The 24,456-nt window shown below is 31.5% G+C and overlaps 1 protein-coding gene across 1 annotated transcript in view; it reads right to left on the bottom strand.

The window, feature by feature from the left end:
- Window positions 1-1,535: 1,535 nt before the first annotated feature.
- The window catches only part of LOC143084262 (PAX-interacting protein 1-like), a 48,067-nt gene continuing 25,146 nt past the window's right edge, over window positions 1,536-24,456 (bottom strand). Inside the window, exons 13-27 of the mRNA XM_076260671.1 lie at window positions 22,076-22,348; window positions 21,329-21,467; window positions 20,821-20,912; window positions 19,687-19,782; window positions 16,096-16,230; window positions 13,886-14,007; window positions 12,937-13,118; window positions 11,570-11,613; window positions 9,573-9,664; window positions 8,881-8,980; window positions 8,105-8,273; window positions 7,242-7,342; window positions 5,974-6,105; window positions 4,778-4,853; window positions 1,536-4,275 (exon numbers count right to left, since the gene is read on the bottom strand). Coding sequence (XP_076116786.1) covers window positions 4,193-4,275; window positions 4,778-4,853; window positions 5,974-6,105; window positions 7,242-7,342; window positions 8,105-8,273; window positions 8,881-8,980; window positions 9,573-9,664; window positions 11,570-11,613; window positions 12,937-13,118; window positions 13,886-14,007; window positions 16,096-16,230; window positions 19,687-19,782; window positions 20,821-20,912; window positions 21,329-21,467; window positions 22,076-22,348 — 1,836 coding nt within the window. The 3' untranslated portion in view covers window positions 1,536-4,192. The remainder of the gene's footprint in view (window positions 4,276-4,777; window positions 4,854-5,973; window positions 6,106-7,241; window positions 7,343-8,104; window positions 8,274-8,880; window positions 8,981-9,572; window positions 9,665-11,569; window positions 11,614-12,936; window positions 13,119-13,885; window positions 14,008-16,095; window positions 16,231-19,686; window positions 19,783-20,820; window positions 20,913-21,328; window positions 21,468-22,075; window positions 22,349-24,456) is intronic.

The following is a 24,456-nucleotide window of genomic DNA, read 5'->3' as shown; positions in this document are numbered from 1 at the left end:
CAAAACTGCTACAATACCCCCCAAAATCAATCACAACAATTTTATAGTGGACTGGAACCTTGCGCTTGAATGTTATAGAAATCCATACACTTATACAAGTTATTGTCTGAACAAAAATATCTTCAAACAAAACACATACAACATAACATTATATTGACGTATAAAAATAGCACTAACACATACATTCTTGTTTTGAGGCAATTTATAGAACTGCATTCACTATGAATATAACACAATAATTGATAAAAAAAAACTCATGTTCAGAAGGAAAGATTGATTGTATTTTTTTCCCTTTTTCTATAATGAACAGAAATGCAGTCAATTCTTATGTAATTAGAAACTATAAAATAGTAATATTTATTTAATGACTATAAAGTTTTATTTGACTTTTTAAAAAAACTGGTCGTACTAAATAATTGTTTTTGCACTGTTAGAGATTAACTTAAATGATTGGACACTAGTCATTATAAATGTGTCAGATGCATGAATAATCATTTTTTATAAAGATACTTAATCCACATTGACTAGAGGTATAGGGGAAGGTTAATTTCTCACTTAACATGTTTAACCCAGTCAAATGTAGAACCTGTACAAAGACAGGAACCTGTACAAGTGTTTTTTTCAATTATGGTTTATCTGTATGTTTCAGAGTTAAGTGTGGGGTCTTTTTTGCTGAAATTGTATACATTGTTGTTTAGGGGTAAGCTGAAGCCTGCCTGCAGATGCAAGATTGTTTTTCTGCATTAAAGACTCATTGCTGGCCTTGTGATGTTTTTTCTGAGGTCACGTTGTCCCTGAACAGATCCTATTTCCATTCCCTATTCTATATCAAGTACATGTATATTGTGGTATGAATAACTGCAACAGTAGTATACTTACTTGTGTTTAAAAGTCATAAATCGTTGATATAGTGATTGATTGATAATTGATTTACGCCACATCTGCACAAAAAGGCTTTATCACGGCTCATAAATCGAGGTTTGAAAGATACTCTCAAATAACAAATTTTAAATTGTGAATATATTGTTACCAGTAATATATTTTAATTGTTTTGTCTTACATGTTATAAATAAAATTGAGAAAGGAAATAAGAATATCATCAAGGAATGTCTTAAGGTGGTACCTAACACTACAGGGAGATAACTTTGTAAAATCAGGTAAACGTTTTAATTACGTTGTGTTGTTAAGGGAATATTAAGCTTCTCAATGATCAAAATAAGTGTTTGACAAACTGCTATATAACCAGTGTAATTTTTCTGATAAAACGGTTGGTTCAAATTTTTTGTATTTATTATATTTTTGTAAAAGGGTCAAAGTAAATACTTTGTCAAAATTTTAAGAAAATTAAACGAGCCAAATTAATTTTAGTTAAAGTGTTGGGTACCACCTTAAAGAGACAACAACCCACCAAAGAGAAGAATACAGGCCAAGGCCACCAATGGGTCTTGAACACAGTTAAATATCTCACACATTGAGGCAGACTTCAGCAGGACCTTAACAATACTAATGCAGAAAACATACAACATTTACAAAGATTAAGTATTGAGAATTTATTTGATTGGCCTACATGAGAGGTTTTGTTATGACAAAATAATAGTATAAAATACAAAATACAACCTTGAAATAAAGCAACAAAAATGCATCAAATATTTGGATCTTCCATTTAGTCATAATAATCCGTCTACAACGCTTACTTCTCATGCGAGCGTAGAAAAGAAATCGCTCAAAAATCATAAACATAATCTAAAAATCAACACATGTACAGTTAAAAATAATATACATCACATGAAAGACAGCTATGAAGTCTTCAAATATATCATCACAGAAAAGAACAAAAAAGTCATATCGTCGTCGCTGGGTTTCTAAAATGTTGTAAATTACAAATTTATCAAGAAAATCTCATAAACAGGCTTTGAAAATTTTGGCAAAATGCATGCTTCCAAAATGTTGTGTGTAAACTTAAACCTTTTTATAAATAGCAGTGAAATAAAACTTTGACATTTCTGGATAATCCAAGAACTTAAATTATTTTCACAGAAATAAAGAAATGTACAATTATTTTTTTCCCAAAGCAATTCAACAACGATTTTCAAGTTTTCATACAACATTTTGGAAGCAAACTTTACAAACAACTGACATTGGCAATTTTGTAATATGTCTTATTTCACACATTTTTATTGGTCTAACTGCATGGTATTTTGTAATACCAAAGATTTCCTCCAGCCCAGAACATTGGTGTCAAAAAGTATTTTTAGCCAAAAAAGTGATATACAACATTTTAGAAGCCCAGCGACTATATGTAGAGGTTCACCTTTTAAACAAATCACCGCATTTTTTTTTTAAAGTTAACATTGATTTGGAAAACTAAATAATAGCTATGAAACTCTCTTTTGAGGATTGGGTGCACAATACTTCCTTGTATTTTGTAAATTCAGAAATCAAGGCCATGTTTTTATTATTGCAAACATGCATGATGATAAACCTAATAAAAAATTATTTCTACAACGAAAAACAGGTTCACTATCAAAATCATTTGTTGAAGATTCGCAATAATAAATGTATGAATAAAATTCAAACTTTTTCAAAAACAAAAATGAGCCTGATTTATAACAAAAAAGCATACAATCTTTATATATATGCATACATTAAGCATGGAACAATATTAAGATGTACTATTTAAGGCAAAAATTTATTTAAATACAAAATCAAGAACTGAACATATTAACTTTGTTTAATCAAACCTAATTTGAGACTTATAAGAATTATACTCTTAAATCAATATAAATTATACTTCAAAAATAGAAAACAGTTAAAGGGACATAACTCAACTTTAAAATAAAATGGAAGTATGGTTTGATTTTTCTGGCTATACCAAAACAACAGACTATGCATTGGTTTTTGTGGATGTTTGCCAGTATCACAGACTGTTCCCTTAAAAAGAGTTGTGATATACAAATGCCATATAAATCTGAAAGGTGTTTAAATTTTAAGTGTAAATCAAATTTGTTGTACTTGTTAAAAGTAAAATCACAAAAATACTGAACTCAGAAGAAAATCAAATTGGAAAGTCCCTAATCACATGGCAAAATCAAATGAAAAAAACACATCAAAAACAAATGGACAATGATTTAAGGGCTGTAACTATGTCCCCGTCCCCACCAATGAAAAAAGGGGGGATGGATATTTTATTTTCTGGAACAGCTCTAAGAGCTTAAAACAAAAATTATTGAAAAATTGATGTCTGCATAACCCAGTCAAGTATATTAACAATGAGAATGAGAAGTGATTAGTAATAGCAGCAGTCAAATTAAGACCTGCAGTCGACCAAATACCAAAGATATAATGAGTAATAGCAGCAGTCAAATTAAGACCTGCAGTCGACCAAATACCAAAGATATAATAAGTAATAGCAGCAGTCAAATTAAGACCTGCAGTCGACCAAATACCAAAGATATAATGAGTAATAGCAGCAGTCAAATTAAGACCTGCAGTCGACCAAATACCAAAGATATAATGAGTAATAGCAGCAGTCAAATTAAGACCTGCAGTCGACCAAATACCAAAGAGATATAATGAGAATTTTCCTTTTTATCCTTCAAAATGTTTTTAAAGAGGCAGACAATACCAGGCATTTCCCATTAAAATAAATATTAAATAAATCGGAGGGTTAAGAAGGGAAGTTTTATTTTTGGACATATGAATTTCGATATTATGGTTGGATGAAAATGTAACCACCCTCCCAAATTCATTTTAATAAAATAGCCTTTATCAACCAAAGAACAAACTTTTTACAGTACAGAAACTGACAAATAAATGATACAGAAAGGGAGGTACAATCTGACACACTTAATTCAATAATTTGTGGTTGGTCATGGTTAAATATTTCTTATAATTTTGTATTTAACTCCATAGGTAATATGAACATTTTGCATGATTGATTTTTTGGGTTCTGAAACATTGCCTCCTTCATTCCCTTTGCATTTAACAATGGAACAGGCCTCAACTTTCTACTGTCATGACTATGTTGAATGGTATCAACATCCTCACAACCCTGTATCAATATAAAATGAGTATTCTTCTTTTTCTGATAATCGATACTCTGATAATCGATACACTATATAAAATGTTATATACATGCTGCTTTGGAAGACTAGAAGGTCTGATTGTAATGGAGATTCACATGTAAATAACATTAATGTACATCTATCACAAAAGCTTTAAAGTCCAATGTTTGTCTCATTACACCAGTCAGCACAAATTCTGCATTGTGGATTGCTGAAAATAACAATGATATAAAATGATTAAAATATCTTGCAGTAGGCAATACATTTGAAATGCAAAACCTAGAGACAAGTCAAACTTGCTGAGGGCTATTCCAGAAAAAAATGTATGGGGGGGGGGGGGGGGGGGGGGTTGGAAGGCACATTGTATTAATAATACATGGGTGATGGGTATCAGAGCAACTTTTCACAGTATAATGCACTATAATTCTCAATTACAATTGTCTGGGTGGCGGGTGCTGACAAAAACTGCCTTCCAACCCCCCCATACAATTTTTTCTGGAATAGCCCTCACTAATAATCATGTATCAACTTCATATATTTTATTTGGATTTTGTTTTTTTTTTTCAGTGTTATTGATCAGTCTTGTGTAGACACAATGCATGTCTGGTGTACAAAATTATAAGCCTGGTATCTACGATAAATCCATTTTCAACATTTGACCAATACAGTTTGTAACACAATATAGTGATGTTTGGGGATATAGTTGTACTTACTGATTTTCTTTGCAATAATATTCCTTAGCATAGGAACATCATCTTCACAAGTAACTACAATATGGGTTGGATTTCCCTAAAATAAAATCAATAGTAACGGTTGTTTATTGTATATATTTTATAATAATTTTGAATATATAGAGATCTGCAGCATACATAAAGGAGACAGCAGAATATTAACACCATAATAAAGCAATATATCTAAACATCGACATAAAAGTCTTCAACAAGTTTAATGAACAAGTTTTTAGGTTGCATGTAGGCTATAGATCAGTCTATCTTGACAAATTATATTTTTGGTTATATCATGTTTCCGTATTTAAATGTAAGGTTTAAGCGACATGATTTGTGGAAATTTGCATCTGGTGCCGAAAAATTGGTTATGATAAATTTTGATTAGTTGCAAGTTCATGGTTTTGTAAATAAATTCGAAATGCTAGTATTTTCAATAAAAATCCAGGCAGCTGCTATCAGATACATGTTAATTTTGTTACATCTCAAAGCTTTTCAGAATAAAACTTGGTCAAAAGCATTGAAAGCCAAACCTGCATGTTAGATATACTGCAATTAATAATATATAACAAAACATTTACCCCAAAATTGAGGAAACCATTTACTTTGAAACCAAGCTTTTTGGAGTGCTCCCTAGAATGCATGCTTTAACACGAACCCATTTATGTGCCTGTCTGAAGTCAAGAGTACGTTATTCAGTTGCTGTGTGTGGTTGTTATATTTGTTTAAAAAAATAAATCACTCATGTTTTTTCCTTTCAATTATAATATGAGTTTTGCTCATTTCTGAATGCTTTAGTGTGCTTTATCTACATTCACATCCTTTGACTACTTTTATAATTAGCATTCATACCAATATCCACAATTTTATTAATAGAGTCTAGAACAATGCAAACAAGAATGTGTCCTCAGTACACGAATGCCCCACTCGCACTATCATTTTCCATGTTCAGTGGACCGTGCAATTGGGGTAAAAACTCTAATTTAGCATTAAAATTAGAAAGATCATATCATAGGGGACATGTGTACTAAGTTTGAAGTCGATTGGACTTAAACTTCATCAAAAACTACCTTGACCAAAAACTTTAACCTGAAGCGGGACAGACGGACGGACGGACGGACGCACAGACCAGAAAACATAATGCCCCTCTACTATCGTAGGTGGGGCATAAAAATAGTTCCCACCTGATCATCTTTCTCCTGTAGTAAAGGTATGGACGGCAGCCGTTTGACCACTGTACCTCCAGCTGTTCCAACAATTTTGGTCAGATCTGATATGGGTGGTACTATACTTGGTGTAGCATATATGGTCACATCCTGGAAATATTATTTTAAAATAAATATTATGTCTGTTATCTGATTCTCACTACTATTTTCTTTTAGCACCATTTGATTTGAAATAGTACTGTTTCCACAAATTTATCACACCAATTAATAATGCTTTATAAATAAAACATAGACAAGAGGGCGATAGAGCAGATTGTTTTTAGAAACAACATTGTCAACGAAAGAGAGGCCAAAGTTTTTTTCTAGGGGTTAACAATCTATTCTATCGCCCTCTTAGGTATGTTAACAATCTATTCTATCACCCTCTTAGGTATGTTTTATTTAAGAAATAATTCCTTCATGTCATGCTCTATGCTCATTTTAACATGGGTAGGCATTACATTTGTCAATATTTTACACTGAGCGTTAGCGAGGTGTAAAATGCGGTCAAATATTATTTCTATCCATGTTAAAATCAGCATAGAGCATGACATGAAGGAATTATTTCGATTCTAATAGGACAAATACAGTATTTTTACAGGTTGAAGCGTACCAAAATACCATAAAAATCTTTGGCTTTTCCCATTTCTTCCCCGAGGAGTCTGTACGTTACATTTCAAATTTGATAAGTTTAAAAACTACGTGCAGGGAAAATATATGTTGTTTTATAAAAATATATAATAAAAGTTTATGTTGGCTGCTTAAATGTATATATTTAAAAGGATGATGATGGAAATAAAGTTAATATAAACAGTAAGTTCGTGCGCATGTGTCAAACATATTTTGTGCTCATTAGAACACGGCTTTGTTTACAAAGCGTAATTAGGACGTCATATTAGAATTAATCATTATACTGAAGATTAGTTATTTATGACTTTCAAAATTTTTAATCGACAACAATCAAGTATAACTTCTTGTATGTAACAGTCATATGTATCAAAATAAAGTGTACAACTGATCAAGCTTCTTGGTAGAGGGTCATAGAATATAAGTCATGTGATAAGAGTAAATTATCACCCTTATATTAACCAATCAAAATCTGGCAATTTGACATAAAGTATGATACATTCTATTTTCAATCTATTTAGGTAGTATTATAGTGTTCGCACCATAATATTATTATATTGCTATGGTCCTAAGGAGAACACATACAGTCATTTTCTATTTTTACAACTTATATAACTTACCTGAAACAATGGTTTAGCTTGAGCTCTTGAGATTGAATCCTGTAAATTACACTGCATCTCTGTCTCTGCTTTTATATCCCTAAGGGCATACATATTTGGATCTGAAATTAAAAAATTATATGTTAAAATCTGACAAACCAAAATATATGAATCAATTATGAAAGCTGAAATTCCTGCTTTTATTTATTCTTAATATCATATGTATTTTTCATTTTAGTATCTAAATGCAGTAGCAAATAAGATCCAAAAAAAAGCAAGTTGTCAAAAGTTCAAAGTAGATCAAAATATAAACTCTTCTCTAGAAATAATACTCCAAATTGACAACAACACTTCAAATGGTCTGCAATTTTATTTGCTATGGTCTACATGTTTCGCCTGCATGGCAGTCTTCATCAGGACAATTTTTATACAGAAATTAATCCCTGAAGTACTCAAAGTGGTGCATTGAATTTGACGTCGTCATGGTGAGAGAATCAATGAAAAGTGAAAGTAGCAATACAGAGTTATAAATAGATAAATATAGAAAATTAAAGTTTGTTTACAATGTAACTTGAGTTTGTTTTACTATTATATGATACATGAAATTGTTCTCAAGGCTTGGTATCTGATTGGACGAACTTCCCATGGTTCCTACCACTTCACAAGGCTTCTCCACCAACCTGGACATTGTTGGAGGTTACTACTTTCTTGCGCGTCGGCAACAATAGGAAGATTATGGTCGCCACTATGGATAATAAAATTGTCTTCTCTAGAAAATACAGACAATTTAAAGAAAAATTTTGATACTGCAATTATAAAAGTTAACCTTAGTTTATTATTAATAGTACATACACCTTTCTTCTTGAGATAACATTTTGAATTACCTGCAAACCTATTCTTGGCCATACTATCTTCTAACCATTCTTTGGTTACTACATATTTACATACATTGACAGCTATAAAGAACTTCATTGTCCGTGAGATAGCTGGAGCAACAACATGTGTACATTGTTTGGGATTTTCTGTGACCATGCCACCAAGCTGAATTACATTCTATAATATAAAAAAAAGAACATTTAAGAATAAGTGTACATCATTTATATCAAATATCACAGCAATATATATTCATCATCTTTTTTATAATTTATTTTGTGAAAATAAACTTTAGTCGACACATATTTTGTTATTAGTTTGATACTGTGTGACTATGTGTGAAATTGCATTTTCATAGGCATATCAGTCACTTATAAATCTGTTTAATATAAAAACATAATCAAGATGCAGTCTCAGCTGATGATTGGTAGTAAAAGTGTGAGATGCAAGATTGATTGGTCATGATCTAGAGAAGCTATCATCAATTTTGACTTCCCTGTTTGATTTTAACACAATACCACACTTTGACAGCATATTAACACATATTTCAGTTCAAACTTTAAATTTTAAAGTTTTACCACATGATCATGATGATTGAAATGGAATATATATCTTTGCGAAAAATTACTTTTGTATTATTTTGATTTAAAAAAATAATCATTAATATTTTTATCAGGCATAAAAGTATCATTTTTGACAGATATGCTTATAAACATTAGAAATGTATTTTTCCAGATTCAAGAATTCTAAAAATTATTTCAAAGCTTTTGATTACACTGTTACTTACAGCCTGCAGCTTCTTTGCCAGTCCTTTCATAAAACCAGTAAACAGAACTCTGGGACCATTAGCATTTGTTATCTGGATACTTATTTCTTCATTCTCCTGTCTAAAATATAACATATATAAGGAAATAAGATGAAAACAATACAATGTGAGAATATTAACTCAATTTTCTGCATTTAGCTCTGTGCTGATGGCCTCATTGTGACATTGAGATGAATGACAGCAATTAAGGTGGTACCTAACACTACAGGGAGATAACTCTGTAAAGTCAGCTAAACGTTTTAATGACATTGTGTTATAAAAGGAATATTAAGCTTCTCAATGATCAAAATTGGTGTTTATCAAACTGCTATATAACTAGTGTAATTTTTCTGACAAAACGGTTGGTTCAAAATTTTTGAAATTTTTATATTTTTGTTAAGGGTTAAAGTAAATACTTTGACAAAATGTTAAGAAAATTAAACGAGCCAAATTAATTTTAGTTAAAGTGTTGGATACCACCTGTGCTGTTCATTTGATTTTTGTGTGTTTTTGCTATGCAAGTTGTGATATTGTGTCATGGATGGATAAACAATATCCATCGTCTTTCTATGGTCACCAGCTACTTTACACCATTAACAAAATTGTAAATATGCATTATTTTAAAAGAAAAGTCAGGAAACTTCTAGCTCACTAAATAATACATAAAACATTACTTTTTCTTCTTTGCTGGAGGTTCTGTGTTCTCTACATTGTTGTCTTGGCCAGGAGCAGGTGCTGATCTAAATTTCTGCTGTGGTAAAAATTTCTGAAAAATAAAAATAAAATTCATTTAGCTAGCATTGATTTTATAGATCATGAAGCAAATTATCTTGTTTTAAAGGCTATACCTGTAAGCAAAGGTTGATTTGATCTTTTTGAAAGATTTGACCTTAAGGTAGCACAATACAAAGATGTGTTCACTCCCAATCAGACAACTTTAAACTGATGTAATTCATTTCATCCTTCTTTATATTTTATAAATGAGGTACCAAAAGAAAGAAGAAAGATTAATCTTTCAAATTGTGATAATTTCATTATGACATAATTATTACATAATCAATTGTTATGTAATTAGTTGCTATATTGTGATGTCCACACTTGAATGAATTTAGCGTCTTTGTTCTTCATAGCATCCCAAAATATTTTATAGATTCTTGTACAACACAACTTGACCTCCAAAACTGTGTCTCAGATTTCCAAAAACACCAATAGAACAAATTGTATACCACATTGAATTTAGTGATCTCTTATGAATTGGTGTTGCAAACTTCATTGAAGATTTATGAGAGAATGAAATACAATAGGAAAAATCTGAGACACAGTTTTGGAGGTCAAACTGTGTTGTACAAGAATCTATAAAATATTTTGGGATGCTATGAATAACAAAGAAGCTAAATTCAATCAAGTATGGACATCACAACATAGCAACTAATTACATAACAATTAATTATGTAATAATTATGTCATAATGAAATTATCACAATTTGAAGGAATTAATCATTCTTCTTTCTTTTGGTACCTCATTTATAAAATTTAAAGAAGGATGAGTGGAATTACATCAGGGCTATTCCAGAAAAAATGTATGGGGGGGGGGGTTGGAAGGCACATTGTATTAATAATACATGGGTGATGGGTATCAAAGCAACTTTTCACACTATAATGCACTATAATTCTCAATTACAATTGTCTGGGTGGCGGGTGCTGACAAAAACTGCCTTCCAACCCCCCCCATACATTTTTTTCTGGAATAGCCCTCAGTTTAAAGCTGTCTGATTGGGGATGCAAAATCTTTGTATTGTGCTACCTTAAACAAAAGAAGGACAAATGGGGGTTTATTGTATAATTACACCTTATGTAAGAATCCTGGGTTTTGATTGGTTGATAGCCAGTGTATTTTTCACCAATTTACTGTTTTCAAATGAATATCGTTTATTTTTAAAGCAGCCGGGGTATTTGCAAAATGGGTATGCCTTTTTTACCCTCTCTGTCATGGTATTTGCCAAAAAATACTCTATCCGACTGGACGCTTGTAATGTCACTATCATCAATGCGTTTTTGAACATTAACATTCAGTGTAATTAAACAGATATAGCATTCTCTTGAGGGGTATTTCCAAAAATACCAGTCTTGAGATTGAATTTCCCTCGCCTTACAGCTCGCGAAATTTAACATTCTCTCGACTGGTATTTTTCGCAAATACCACTCCTAAACATGATATATCTGTTCACTACCTCCCATACTATGTTTTTGTAACCATTTCATTTTCAAACAAAGTAATTGTATTATTGCTATTTTACAAGATTTTCTTACTGACTGATAATATTCTTTCTCAGCGGAGTCGAATGATATGAAAAATCATGGCTTGAAACTAAGGACACATGTGCCTGTTGTTAATGAAAATAACAATGTCCTCATAAGTATAATAGCAATAAACAGATTATCAATGGTCATCTCAACTCAATTGCTTTTCTCACTTTTGCCGTACCAGTTCAAGTGGGAAAATAAATTTCATTGAGATGACAAACGATAATCTATAAATAAAGTGAAACAGACAACAGATTTTTATCATGAGATTGACTAAAATAAATTTACATAAAAAAATGTCTGCTTTGCTTGCATTTGTACAACCAGGGCAATTTATCATTTGATACTGTTATAATACTTAACGTACCTTCCAAGTTTCTCTTTGAATTTTCAATGGTGATCTCCATCCAACTTCAAATAGAAATGCAAAAGATTTTATAACAAATGAATACTTTTAAGTATACTTATATATACTATTTATGATACTAATTTTTCAATAATCAGAATATTGCTATTAATCAAAGCTATTGTTAATTTTTCTATGTTTGCTATAAGTTAACTCTACTAACTATCAAGTACTTCACTGTGATTTGGTTTAACCATACCAAATCTTGTGCCTGTACAAGGTCAGCTATCTGGACCATGTGTTGATGCTGTTCTTTTTTTGTTTGCACTTTTATCTATTAAATATTTTTGGTTATTCCTGTTATCCATATTGTTATAATTCTTATATGATTTGCATATCTATAAATACTTGAATTGGATTGGTCAATTAGAATTTTTCTCAAAGTTTACACTTCGATAAACCATGTTACCGAAACTACTTTTGTAATCTATTCATGCGCAATACACAAGCTTGCAGTGATCCCGGGATTTTCAGCAAATTGAGATTTAAAAACAATTACATAACAGTTGTGACTATCCTAGTGCATATATAACAAAAAACGAAATAAATTGAAAGCACTTAAGCTTCGAAAATGTATAAAAATAAAATTTAATAAAATTCCGCGAAATTTCATGAAGGATTTGGCGAATTTACGTCATGGCAAAACACGACGTCATACGAATGGAAATTTGCAAGGGAAAGATTATTTTGTTACGTGTACGCTTCAAATTCAGATAACATTTAATTAAAATGAAATTTTTGAGGTAGGTGCTATTTCATTTAAGATTTCGTTGTATTTATCGGACATTTATGGTTTTTAGAAAGTCAAGATGGTGGCGTACTTCTTAGTTACGACTTGCCATTGTGCTTTTGATGGTAATATATATAGTAGCCATCAACAAAACAAATGTTTATTAAATATCACAAATGTTTGGCTGAAGAATTATAAGGATTAAACACATTTTTTCTAGAGGTTATTGATGTGTAAACCGGGGCTCTTACTCACAAACTCAACATAAAAGTTCGGACTTTTATTCAGTTTGTGAGTTAATCGCCCCGGTTTACACATCAATAACCTCTAGAAAAAATGTGTTTAATCCTAAAATGAGATTCTATATCAGTAGAGCAATTATAAACTTAAATGTTCAAAGAAGTATTATCATCTATAAGTTTTTTATGCAAAGTTATTGAAAACCACATGTACATAATGAAGTATCCATGAAAATACAATTTACTTAAAAATTAACAAAAAATTGGGACCCACAAAAAATAAATGAATCAACAGTAGCTCAATTTAAACAGAAAATCCTTAGTATTTAACTATCTACATGTATTAAAACAGCACATACCCATTAGATGATGGACCAATGACACATCCATCTGGAAGGGATCAGGATAGAGCTGTAAGTACTTTGGTTGAACTGGTAACTTAAGGGCGTCTAAGTGTCCCAGTACCAGGTCAGTCAACCAATGGACATTCACTACTGCTAACTTCCATTCCTTTGCTTTTTCATACTTCTCTCCCTCTGGTCTGATTATTAAAAAAAATATCAAGGTTAATATATATTACAAAGTGATGTCAACTGCAGTTAAACAGTAACCTGTTGGAGAGGATTTTGTATCAAATACATATAGGAAGATGTGGCATGAGTACTAATGAGACAACTCTCTATCCAAGTAACAATTTATAACATACCCAGTAACAACTGATAATGAGGATCGAAAACCAAAATAATTTCAGGTTAATCTGACTTTTTCAATTTTAACAGTTTGATATAAATTTATTTTCAAATCATAAAAAAAAAAACTAATATTTTAACATTTATACAGTATATGTACATTTATTACTTAATTAACAATGAAACATTCAAGGCACTTTGTTTAGCATCAGCTTGGGAAAAAAAATCTTGAATAATCATAATGTGCAAAGATGCGTAAAGTACATATATACTGAACAGTTGTTACATCTTACGATTGAGATGTTGATTTGAACTTAGTATCAAGTATTTTTATTCTACAGGGTCGGAACTTAATTTTTGGAAAATTTTATTTGTATTATGCCGACTTGTAGAGATGATTTTTACAGGCTTGAAAGCAATGTTTCTGGTCTTATTGTCCAAATCACATAGTTTGCAATCTGTAAGGCCTGTTTTTTTCAATGCTTTGAAGCAGTCAAGTGACACAAAAGCTTATAATTCTTTCATTAAAATGTTTGACACAAACATACCATTGATTTTTAAAAACAAATTATCTTCCTTAATATAGTACTCCCACTTCTATAAATATATATAATCTTACTTTCTACAGATAAGTGCTGTATTTCCATGGGTCATGTGACCTGTATATCGTGCACCAATAGCATTTATCATCTGTTTAATTCTGATTCTCTCCTCTCCTTCAAAATTTGTCATACACAGTACCTAAAATATATAGATGTCTTTTTACTTTACATTTCAAGTAAATTTCATATTTCCCTTCTTTCTCATTCCGAGTAAACAATTCCTAGCTACTCAAATTAGACCTCAGATTTTGTAAAATATTGAATACAAATATGTAACTCGTTTTTGCCAAAGTAATTAACAGGCAAGTTATATGACTTGGGTGCTTGGTCATCTATAGCATACATGTCAAGTGACATGATATTCGCGTGTAATACACGCTTTTTCACCGGTTTACAAGCGAGGATTTTGTCACATGGCGTGTACACGCAATTACACGCTTTTTCGTTCTTTTCATTTTTTGGTCGTTAGTGATATCGCTATTCTCGGGTTTTTTCCTAATTCGGCGATAAATACCGAAAATTCGAAGTAATTGTTTGGCTGCCACATTGTTTATTTTTTCTATATGGACAAACAGTAAAAGGTAAGTAGTTTGTGATTAGTTTTAACGATTTTGTGACTTTCTTTCAAATTCACTTTATAGGGGAAATGTGCACAGAAAGAGGTCACTTGCAGGACCTGTAACGTCGTCTAAAGTGCCGATTGTTAAGCCAAAACGATGTGTTCGGCAAGATTCAAGATTTATAAATTATATTTTGGAATTTCGAGTTTAAATGATCGAGTGACAAGTAACGCATAATTTGTGCAATCTATGTTGCAATGATAAAAAAACAATACATGTGAGAGGAGAAATACAATATAGCTATTTGAATAAGCATTTAACATGTTAATCATGTTTATCTAATTCTTTTTCAATTTCAGTTTTAAATCTAGCCAACAAGGCAACAGATTTCTACAGGCCATGGGGATACAAATATCACAGAACTATTGGATCAGCTCTCATAGTACCCGCTTTCTTCTGATGAACTACCCAGTTTTAACCAGGCAATAGCAATGGGAGCAATGGCAGAGATAATAGATGACATTTTACATTGCCAAATAAAATAAGATGAAGCTAATTCAGTCAAATATCAATTCCTACTGTGGGAGAGACTTTTCAATTATAAAGAAATTAACACTGAATTCTGATCAGGACTTGACTATGTTACATTTGTATTGTGTTCTGTTATCAAATAAATGTAACTAAACTTGAAACTGGCAGTTGTTTTGAATATGTGCCTAGTTGTGGTGCTTTAAAAGCAACATAACAGACCACTGTTTAATACAATAAAAGTTCACAGTAGAATATATATTGTTTTTTTATATTCACAAATTTGTATGAAATTATGAACATTACCACATTCATATTAACAAGTCCGCATCTACGTCACGCGTTTTCACACGCTTTTTGACATGTCATGTCATGTCATAACATGATTTCCCATTGTCATAGGTTGACATGTATGATCTATAGGTATACATCAATTTGACATTTCTGATGTTTACAAAATTACACAAAGACAGTATTTGGTTGTTAGGGATAATTGAAGTCTCTTCCTACCCTCAACACCTGTTTGAATGGAATAATCCTTAGTATACTATAAATGGTATGTACTAGCTATTATCTACAAACACTTTTTATAAGTAGCTTTGCCAAACTACTATCAAACTTGTTTGTTGAGGTATTAGTCAAATTAACTTTCAATTACAACTTTTTAGTTGGCGTCTTTGTAAGATCTTTTTTGCATGCTTATTTGGAATTAATAGTCTGTTGTGTTGTGTGTCTGTGATCAGTTCACAGTTTTGGCTGCTGGGTCCCAATTATTGTCACATTAACCTATCAATGCCTATTATATTTGTTTGGGTTACTCTGACACCTAATTTAGTTAAACAAAAGTATTGTTATACACTTGCAAGGTTTTGCTAGCAATAAATCCAGGTTTAACCCATCATTTTTGGAAATAGTCAGTACAAAGTTAGGAACATCAACAGTTTTTTCCACTTGCTCTGTTAGTTGATAATGTTTGATTTTGTCAGTTTTTATGGACTTCCCCTTTTTAAATTTGCCTTGGAGTTCAGTCTCTTTATTATACATTATTAAGGAAATTCAACTGTAAACTGGAAATATATTTTATTTAGGTAGTTTCTATATTTACGATATAAAATTGCTATGTTGTGACATTGTCTTACTTGATTGCTACAAGGTTTGTTTTCACCATAAATCAGAGGCAAATGTAGAGCTTGCCACGGAGGCATCATCTTTTTCTTGACTAATACATCATTCAACCAGTAGGCAGTTACAACTCTCCTCTGATCTCTTAATGCCTGCAAAATAAGATAGTGTACATTTGTTATTTAAGGTAAAAGATATTTCTATAATTTCTTTTGGACTGTTCCATTTAAAGGATTGAGTAATGAGGGCCTCAATTTTTTTTTCTCTCCTCAACCACTATTTCATCAGTAATATTGTTTACTTAAATGAACATACAACCATAAATGACTGAGGACCCACGTATCAATATAATTTCCAAAATATCACTATAAAACTAAAATATAAAGTACCATTAATCAGATTTAAAACATAGTTAGGCCTTTTTTTTTTAATTAGTTGGTTTACGGACAACTAGTGTCAAAGGTTAGGGTCGGAGGAGGTAAAAAAAATAAAAATTAAATAGCAATCTTAGATTTTTTTTTTGTTCACGTATAACTGTTCTGAAAAATTTGAGTTGGAGGAAAAAAAAAAAAAAAATGCTGTTCATTCATGACATTACAGGGGTTGAGGAGGAGAAATAGTTTAGCTCTTATCTTGATATGCTTTGCATTTGATGGATGGATGGTCAATTGTTGTTTAATGTCTAGTGGCTAATCAGATGCATAATTAGGATGAGAATATGATAATGAGAAATGAAACAAATATAATTTTTGCCCCAAAGGACGCAAGCACTTCTACGGGTGTACTGGTAGGGGTGCCCTAGTTTTGTTTGGTGGCGAAACTGTTTGTACCTTGACAATGGCAACATTTTCATCAGCCATATTGTCGAATATGGCATCGCCGATTGTTTGCTTAGGTTTGCATTTGATAAAAGTGCTCTCAGTACGTTGACCATCAAAGTTAATATTCAACTGAAAGTAGATGAAGCCGTCAGACTCCATGGTCCTCCCTCGTTGGGTTTTTGAATTCGTCTGCGTCATTTCGAAGCTTTTCAAAATACGCCGTTCACTACAAATGCTTTATTGACACAGACAAAACGTTTTGGAACGCCTCGGATTTTTTTATTCACAGCACTCGAAAAATCTGGTCGGCGGAATAAAAAACAACACGAAATCAAAATTTTAATTTTATTTCACTTTTAAACAAAATCGGGTCGGCGGATCCGTAAACCAACTAATTAAAAAAAAAAGGCCTTACAAATGAAAATATATAAAAACAAGTAAAAACTTTGGAAACAATATATGAAATTTCAGCAGACATTGTTGCCTTAACATGCTAATTGGTGGCAGGTCCATTGACTTTTTTTCAGACGACAAGTGAAGAATTTGAAGAAAGAGGAGTTCATCTTCAAGATAGGAATTGTTCTGGTTTTCATATCATCAGATTTAAATATAGAAAGCAAGATTTTGCTCATAGGACAAGGCAAAGGTATTTGAATATGGATATAGATATTGGGATTGGAAATTTAAATTTTCAGATTATTGTTTCACGCAAGTAGTTTCTTAATTTTACTACACTATAGTTCACAGAATTTCTCTTTGGCAATTTTGAAATTTCAATTAGAAGTCCTTAGCTTAGTAAAAATCATCTTTTCTCATCCAAAAATTCATTTAGTATTTAATTTTTCTGTTTCAATTTTAGATAAAACTCCTCTATATTGAAAAGTATTGAGAATATTTATGGAAATCAAGAATTCAGAAAAGTTGAGTTCCTTTGAAACATGGAACAAAATATGTTTTGTAGTGAAACAATAAAAATCAAATCAAATATAAAGTATTCTAGCATACAAAATGGATAAGCAAATTCCAAAAGAATTTGAAACTAACTATCCCCCCCCCCCCCAGAAGACAACTTATGCAGTTTAGTATGACTCAATCATAGTAGCGAATATTAAAGACAAAACAAGACACTTATTACCCAATGTATTTCAAATGGTTGGGCGAGGCTTAGACTTCTATGTATTAGTCAAAAAATATCGAAAGAAGAACAAGTAGGAACACCAAGTCATAAAATTCTACACAGATTAAGTAACGATTCATGTATTATTATCATTTTTGGGGCCCTTTATAGCTTGCTGTTCTGATGAAGTGAAGGCTCTGTGTTTAAGACCATACTTTGACCTATTATAATTAACTTTTACAAATTGTGACTTGGATGGAGAGTTAGTCTCATTGGCACTCATACCACATCTTCTTACACTAGTTACCTTTCTTACAATGCTTACATACATATAGTATTTTTAAGCCACACTCAATTTAATAGAATTACGTAATACCACAACTCCAAAAGATCAAACACATTCGGTATGTTTCTGATTATAACCTTCCCACATTGCACTTACTCAGTATATATGTAGCTATACAATAAATTCCCACAATTCCAAGTGAAAAAGCAAGGGGTCATCTCAAAGTGAAATGTGATTTTTTTTCTCTGAAAATTGCAAATGCTAACAATTCTAAGTGCAACAGCAATTGGTGCATCTCAAAGTTCAAAGCAGATTTGCAGATTAACTTGTGTGTAATCACATTTCAACTCTAAAATGAATACAAGGTATGCAAGTAGGTTGTATATTCTATTATAATATTACTTACTTGATGTATCTGAAATAAAGTTTAGTTTTAAACATCCATAACATTAATTTGTATATTATATTGTTTATCCCAAAAGTCACACATTCTATTGTCTTTAACAGCTCTGAAGAACTATATATTTACTAAATACAGAGGGGGGTAGGAGGGGTCCTGGTCCCAAAATCCCGGGCTTTAAAACACGAAATCCAGAGGTCCCGAATTTAAATAAATTTAAATCCAGACATCCCAAAATTCGAAAAAAAAATTCCCGGAATCCTATAGGGTAAATCCCAAAATTCCAAACTAAAGGTCCTATCCCCCCTCAATACAGGGCCTCAAAAAAAATTCATGGGAAAACATTTAAAATTACCTATTTTTTTAATTAGTAAATTTATTTTCTTACCTATACCATAGCATGCATAGATGTATATTTCTCTTATTCTCTGTCAGTTTAACCCTTTTCTAACCCATTGTATAAACAAATTTAATCAACATGTGCTTGTCTGTGATCTCAGAAAATGATTGGATGAATTTAAAGTCGTAACCTTTATCAGCTCACTAGATGATTCAAATTATACTAACTGGTGTTAATGAAGTTGACAATTTGGAATGTGGAAGGCACTCGAAGGGGGTTTCTGTTTAACAAAATATGGAAATTTATTTTTCAATCATTAGAGAAACAGATTCTTATACAGAACTCGTGGATTTTCAGATTTATCCAATCCAGATAGTACAATTATAAATTTTTAAGTCCTCACCTAGGTTCAGACTTTAAAATTGATAATTTGACTATCTGGATTGGATAAATTCCGATAATCCACTGGTATCAATGTAAGAATCTATAAATATATATAATATTTTTACAGTTAAATACTTTAATTTAATTTCAGAAAGGGATAAATATCATCTATAATAATAGCAAAGTTTTTTGGGGAAAAAAATCATCCCTGTCAGACCAAGAACTGACTCTAGCCCAGAGAAAGACCCCTTAGTGCTTACCAGATGGAATACATCACTGTGTTGATTGGCTGCCAATATGTGTGTTATCCTGTTGGAATATGATGTGTCTACCTGTCCACCATGCTGTTCTATCACCTAGAAATAACAGGTAAATGTTCTTCTTAAAATATTGTGTTTCAAAAGAAATTGAAAATGTACAAAGGGAGACAATTCAAAATCATTATCTGTAATGTATACAAACTAATTCTGCAAGAAATGGCAACATGTCAATTTGGAATTAATCAAAACTATTTAACAAAATTGCCTTTGAAGTTATTTATTTTATGTTACCTCAGATACAAAGTCACATTTTGAGTACCTTTTCTTGTGTGTTCATTGAAAGATAAAGGTATCCCTCTATCTCTGGACTGTTTATTGTCTTTTTTCTTTCATCTTTGAATTGGAGCATGCTGCTGTAGTCTATTTTTAAAATTGTTATTGCCTGCCATGTGTTCTTTACTTTCTATTCTAAATTCTAGTAAGTGTTCAAAGAAGTGTAGTTCTAAAGCTCAATTAATATTGAGACTTAAAAATATTGAACATGTTGAAGGATATATAGAAGCTTAATAAAGTAGTTATAACTTTAACAAGCTTTCTCCTCCTGACTATTCTATAAAAAAATATGAAATGTATGGAGATGTTAAAATGTACTAAATCTGTTCTTTGGTCAGTTTGTTGTCTCTTTGACATATTCCCTATTTTCATTCTCAATTTAATTTAACTTAATAATTTCCCCAAGATGCACCAAAAAAACTAATAATTTCAGAAACAAATGCTACCAGTGTTTTTCTCTATTTCTATCATTTATTAGCATACAATAATAATTGGTTAAAGTCATATTTATGTAATGTTCATTCATGTGTATATTTATGTATGTATTGGAGAAGACGTTACTAAGTTGAAAAACTTGTGTCTCATCCATTTGTCTTTTTTTTAACAATAAAATATGTTTAAACTAAACTATTAGCATTGAGAATTAATTCTTTAACCAATTATTCTTTTAAAAGTTTTTCTAATATTTCAACGTAAAATCAAGAGCACAATGTGTGCTAGCATTTTAGAACTTTCTAGTCCATCAATTATTAGGAGAAAACTGTGTTGCCATTAAAATTTTAGTTATATTTATAAACAAACCTTTTTCCAGTTATCAATTTGTTCCTGTCCCAGAATCTTTTGGTAATCTGTGATGAAGAACACACAACCAAGAAGACACATATCTGCTGGAACTGAAATGAGAAATTGTTTCAATAAAAAAAAAATCTATGCTAGAATAGCAGTAAAAATAAAATATTGTCATTTAAAGGTGCTTTCCCACTAGAAATTATTAAATCTGATTGACAATTGTTATGTGATGAGCACGACTTCTACATTTATATCAAGAAAGTTAACATTTAAATTTCACATTCCCTGCATTTTACTACCCATGTAAGATTTATCATACTTTGCCCATAGAAGACAAGTGTGCCTACTATCACTGAACTTCTAAATCTATTAGACAAGTTTTTTGTAAATCATTATAGTGTATGAGTACTATGACACTTTATTTTTTGGAAATGTTCAATAAATTCTAGTATGAGTTATTTTTTTACAATTTCTGAAGCAATTTTGAATTCATACAAAGTAAAATATACAACAACTGTACCATTATCAGAAGGTTCATGTCCCCAGTATGGTGACTGTTGTAGTTGTTGGGTGCCCATCTTTTGAGGAGAAGGAGGAGTGTACCTGGGAGGTGGCTGTCGATGAGGAACCTGCATGTTCAATCCTAACATCTGACTGACCTAAAATAAAACATACATATTAAGAAATCATCTAAGATTGATAACATGAGTAGATGTGGAAATATTTTTTTAGATACAAATTTTTGCTGTTTACAAAATACATACTCAGCTACTGAAGTAAGACAATTTGAAAATAAAAGAGGCAGATCCATAGAAAAGTATGATTACATGTAAGTTCAAAATCACTCCTGTAGTTTATTGATCTGAAGCCTCAAAAACAATTTTATTTATAGAAATTTATGAAAGCTTGATTAACTGTAATGTAAGTCAGAAACTTTTTGTGAAGGCTGTACATAACATCTCTAACACAAGTATAGAATTAGTCACAGTGTTCCCCTTAGATAAGTCTGAGTTGTGGACTCATGAAAATCTGTGTCTGAACTCATCAAGTTTTTAAAATATTGTTTCAACTGACCACAAATATCTTCATTTTATGACAAAAGTTTGAAAAAAATCTTCTAAAGTTAATGTTCTATTTGGTGTGAGTACTGATTGATAATTGATATACCAATAAAATTTCATCTTTTCATTGTTGGACTAGCCATGGTAAAAAATTGTGAGTCCCTGGACTCACCATAAACAATTCTTAGTGTGATGCACAAATGTACCTTATTTGTAGGTGGAGGTGGTCTAGCCTGCCTCATCTCATTGTTTGTGATATTACGTAATGTCCTCATGTGTGACAGAAAGTCCTGCTGAGATAAGTGTGGAGCACCACCCTGCTGAGATAGGTGTGGAGGTGCACCCTGCTGAAACTGTTGTGGTGCACCACCCTGCTGGAACTGTTGTAACTGTGGTGGGAGAGGGTAAGGGGGCATGGATGGCATCCTAGGTACGGGAATGTGACCACTCCTACTACCAACACCGACACCCTGTGTGAAAAATCAAAACACTCGTCTAAAACTCTACATGTGCAGTGATTACATGTGTTACAAATAATGTAACATGACATATCATGATTTTCTTCATATTTTCACAAAATAATTAAAAAAGCAATCTGATTAAACAGTGAAGTGATTCCAAACAAAATTGGAGTTGCATTTATAGGAAAGTAATATTAAATGAAATATAAACTGTTCTGGATCATACTATGTCATGTTACAATCAAATATAACTGCAAAATCAAAAAAACAACATGTAAACTCATTTGACCACTGATGTAAATGCAAAGTGTTGTTATTAATAAATCTCGTCCAAATGTTCCTTAAACAAATTTTGGAACAAATTCTAATAGTTTTTACTAAATAAAATGCACATAAATTACTATGTGCGCTGGATGGAGGCATCGATGGATGCTTTTTATCACTTGTATTTGGATGGCTTTTTAAAGTGCTTTCTGTCAATACGTTAAGTTGTAATTTCCAACTTTTTCCTTCATTTTCCCAGAAACAACTTTTTTACCCCCTCTAGCTATCGCACTTCCCTACTTTTTTACACCAATATCATACATCCCAAAAGCATGTCTTCCCCCTCAAGTCTTTGTCATGAAGGTATGAACACTCCATATGGGAGGGTTGAGTGGTCAAGACTTTTGTTCTTGACATGGACTTGTCAAAAATCAAAGTCTATATTTGCTGTTCAGTAGTTTAATTAGTTGGGTTCTTTTACAATATAATCATGCAAAATAAAATTTTGGTTTTATAGTAAATTCTTGAATTGGAAATTTTGCAAATCATCAAAATTTGTATAATTCTAAGTGATTTAGTTTCAATTGATTTATAAAAACTGTTAATTTAAAGTTAACTTTGAAAGTATATGTTGTAAAAAAAATCTGGAATTAAATTTTTGTTTTCCTGATATTTACCAAATTTCTACTTTAATAATGAGATAGAACACTATTTGTCTGTTTTAAAGTAAAAAATCTACAAAAGTTGCCAAACTACATAACATTATTGATTCCTAGTATCAGTGAACATTGTGGGCTATGAAGCTAATACCATGTGAAGAGTGTTTATGTCATGCTTAAATATTATAAATAAGTAATATAACTGTGACCACTGAACCATGAAGTTAAAAATATATATCCTCCTTTTAACATTGGTTTTAAATTGTTCAAGAGAGGAAACTAAACAGCAGATTTTAAAATCCCTTACACTTGATACTGATCAACATATTTTGAAGCATGACAGGTGTCACATGTGGAGCAGGTTCTTGTACCCTTCCAGAACACCAGACATCACCCTAACTTTTTGGTGAGGTTATTTTTTTGTTTTAAGTTTTCTATGTTGTGTTTTGTGTACTGTTGTTTGTCCATTGGTCTTTTTCTTTTTGACCCATGGCATTGTAAGTTTATTTTTCAATTTATGAGTTTGAATGTCCTTTTGGTATCGTTTGCCTTTCTTTCACACAGTATTCATACTTTTCCAGACCAAATACTTAAATAAGTTTTTCTACAGTGCTCACTAGCCTGTGTGGTTATGTGTCTCAGTAATTCTCTTAGAATTTCAGTTACATGTATTCCACAATCTTAAGGTAACAGTTGGCAAGAAGACATGATGACATGTCACCTTACCCAGACACATTATTCCGACTTTGAGCCAACCAGTATTTGCACAGAAAGATTACAATTTTTCATTGAAAAAGAAATTTTGTTTTGCCTTCTAATATCTAACTTTTTAAGAGAATTAGATTCAAACCACTCTTCTTATGCTATACAATTTTTCTACACAATCAGTGACAATAGTTATATTTTTAGTTTTTTTCCTGTTTTAATTTTAGAAAATTTAACGGTCTTGTTTGGAGAATATTGTGCTACCATCGAGGCAGTGCATTCCATAGCAAGCAAAGAGTAGAGCTAATCTAAATAAGGGATGGCAGCTCCCGTAGGCCATTTCTGTGCTCACTGTTTCCCTTTATGTGCACCCCTCTACCCTTATGCATTTTCATTTGTATTCTTAGGGAAATAAATACTTTTCAATGAAAATTAATCATTTTAAATAAAGTTAAAACTTTAAAAAATTCAAAAATACACCAATTAAATAATGATTTA

This window comes from Mytilus galloprovincialis, chromosome 7 (genome assembly GCF_965363235.1).
Source record: "Mytilus galloprovincialis chromosome 7, xbMytGall1.hap1.1, whole genome shotgun sequence".
In the NCBI taxonomy this organism is placed as follows: Eukaryota; Metazoa; Mollusca; class Bivalvia; order Mytilida; family Mytilidae; genus Mytilus; species Mytilus galloprovincialis.
Note: the sequence above shows the minus strand (reverse complement) of the source record. Positions and strands in the feature narration are given on the sequence as shown.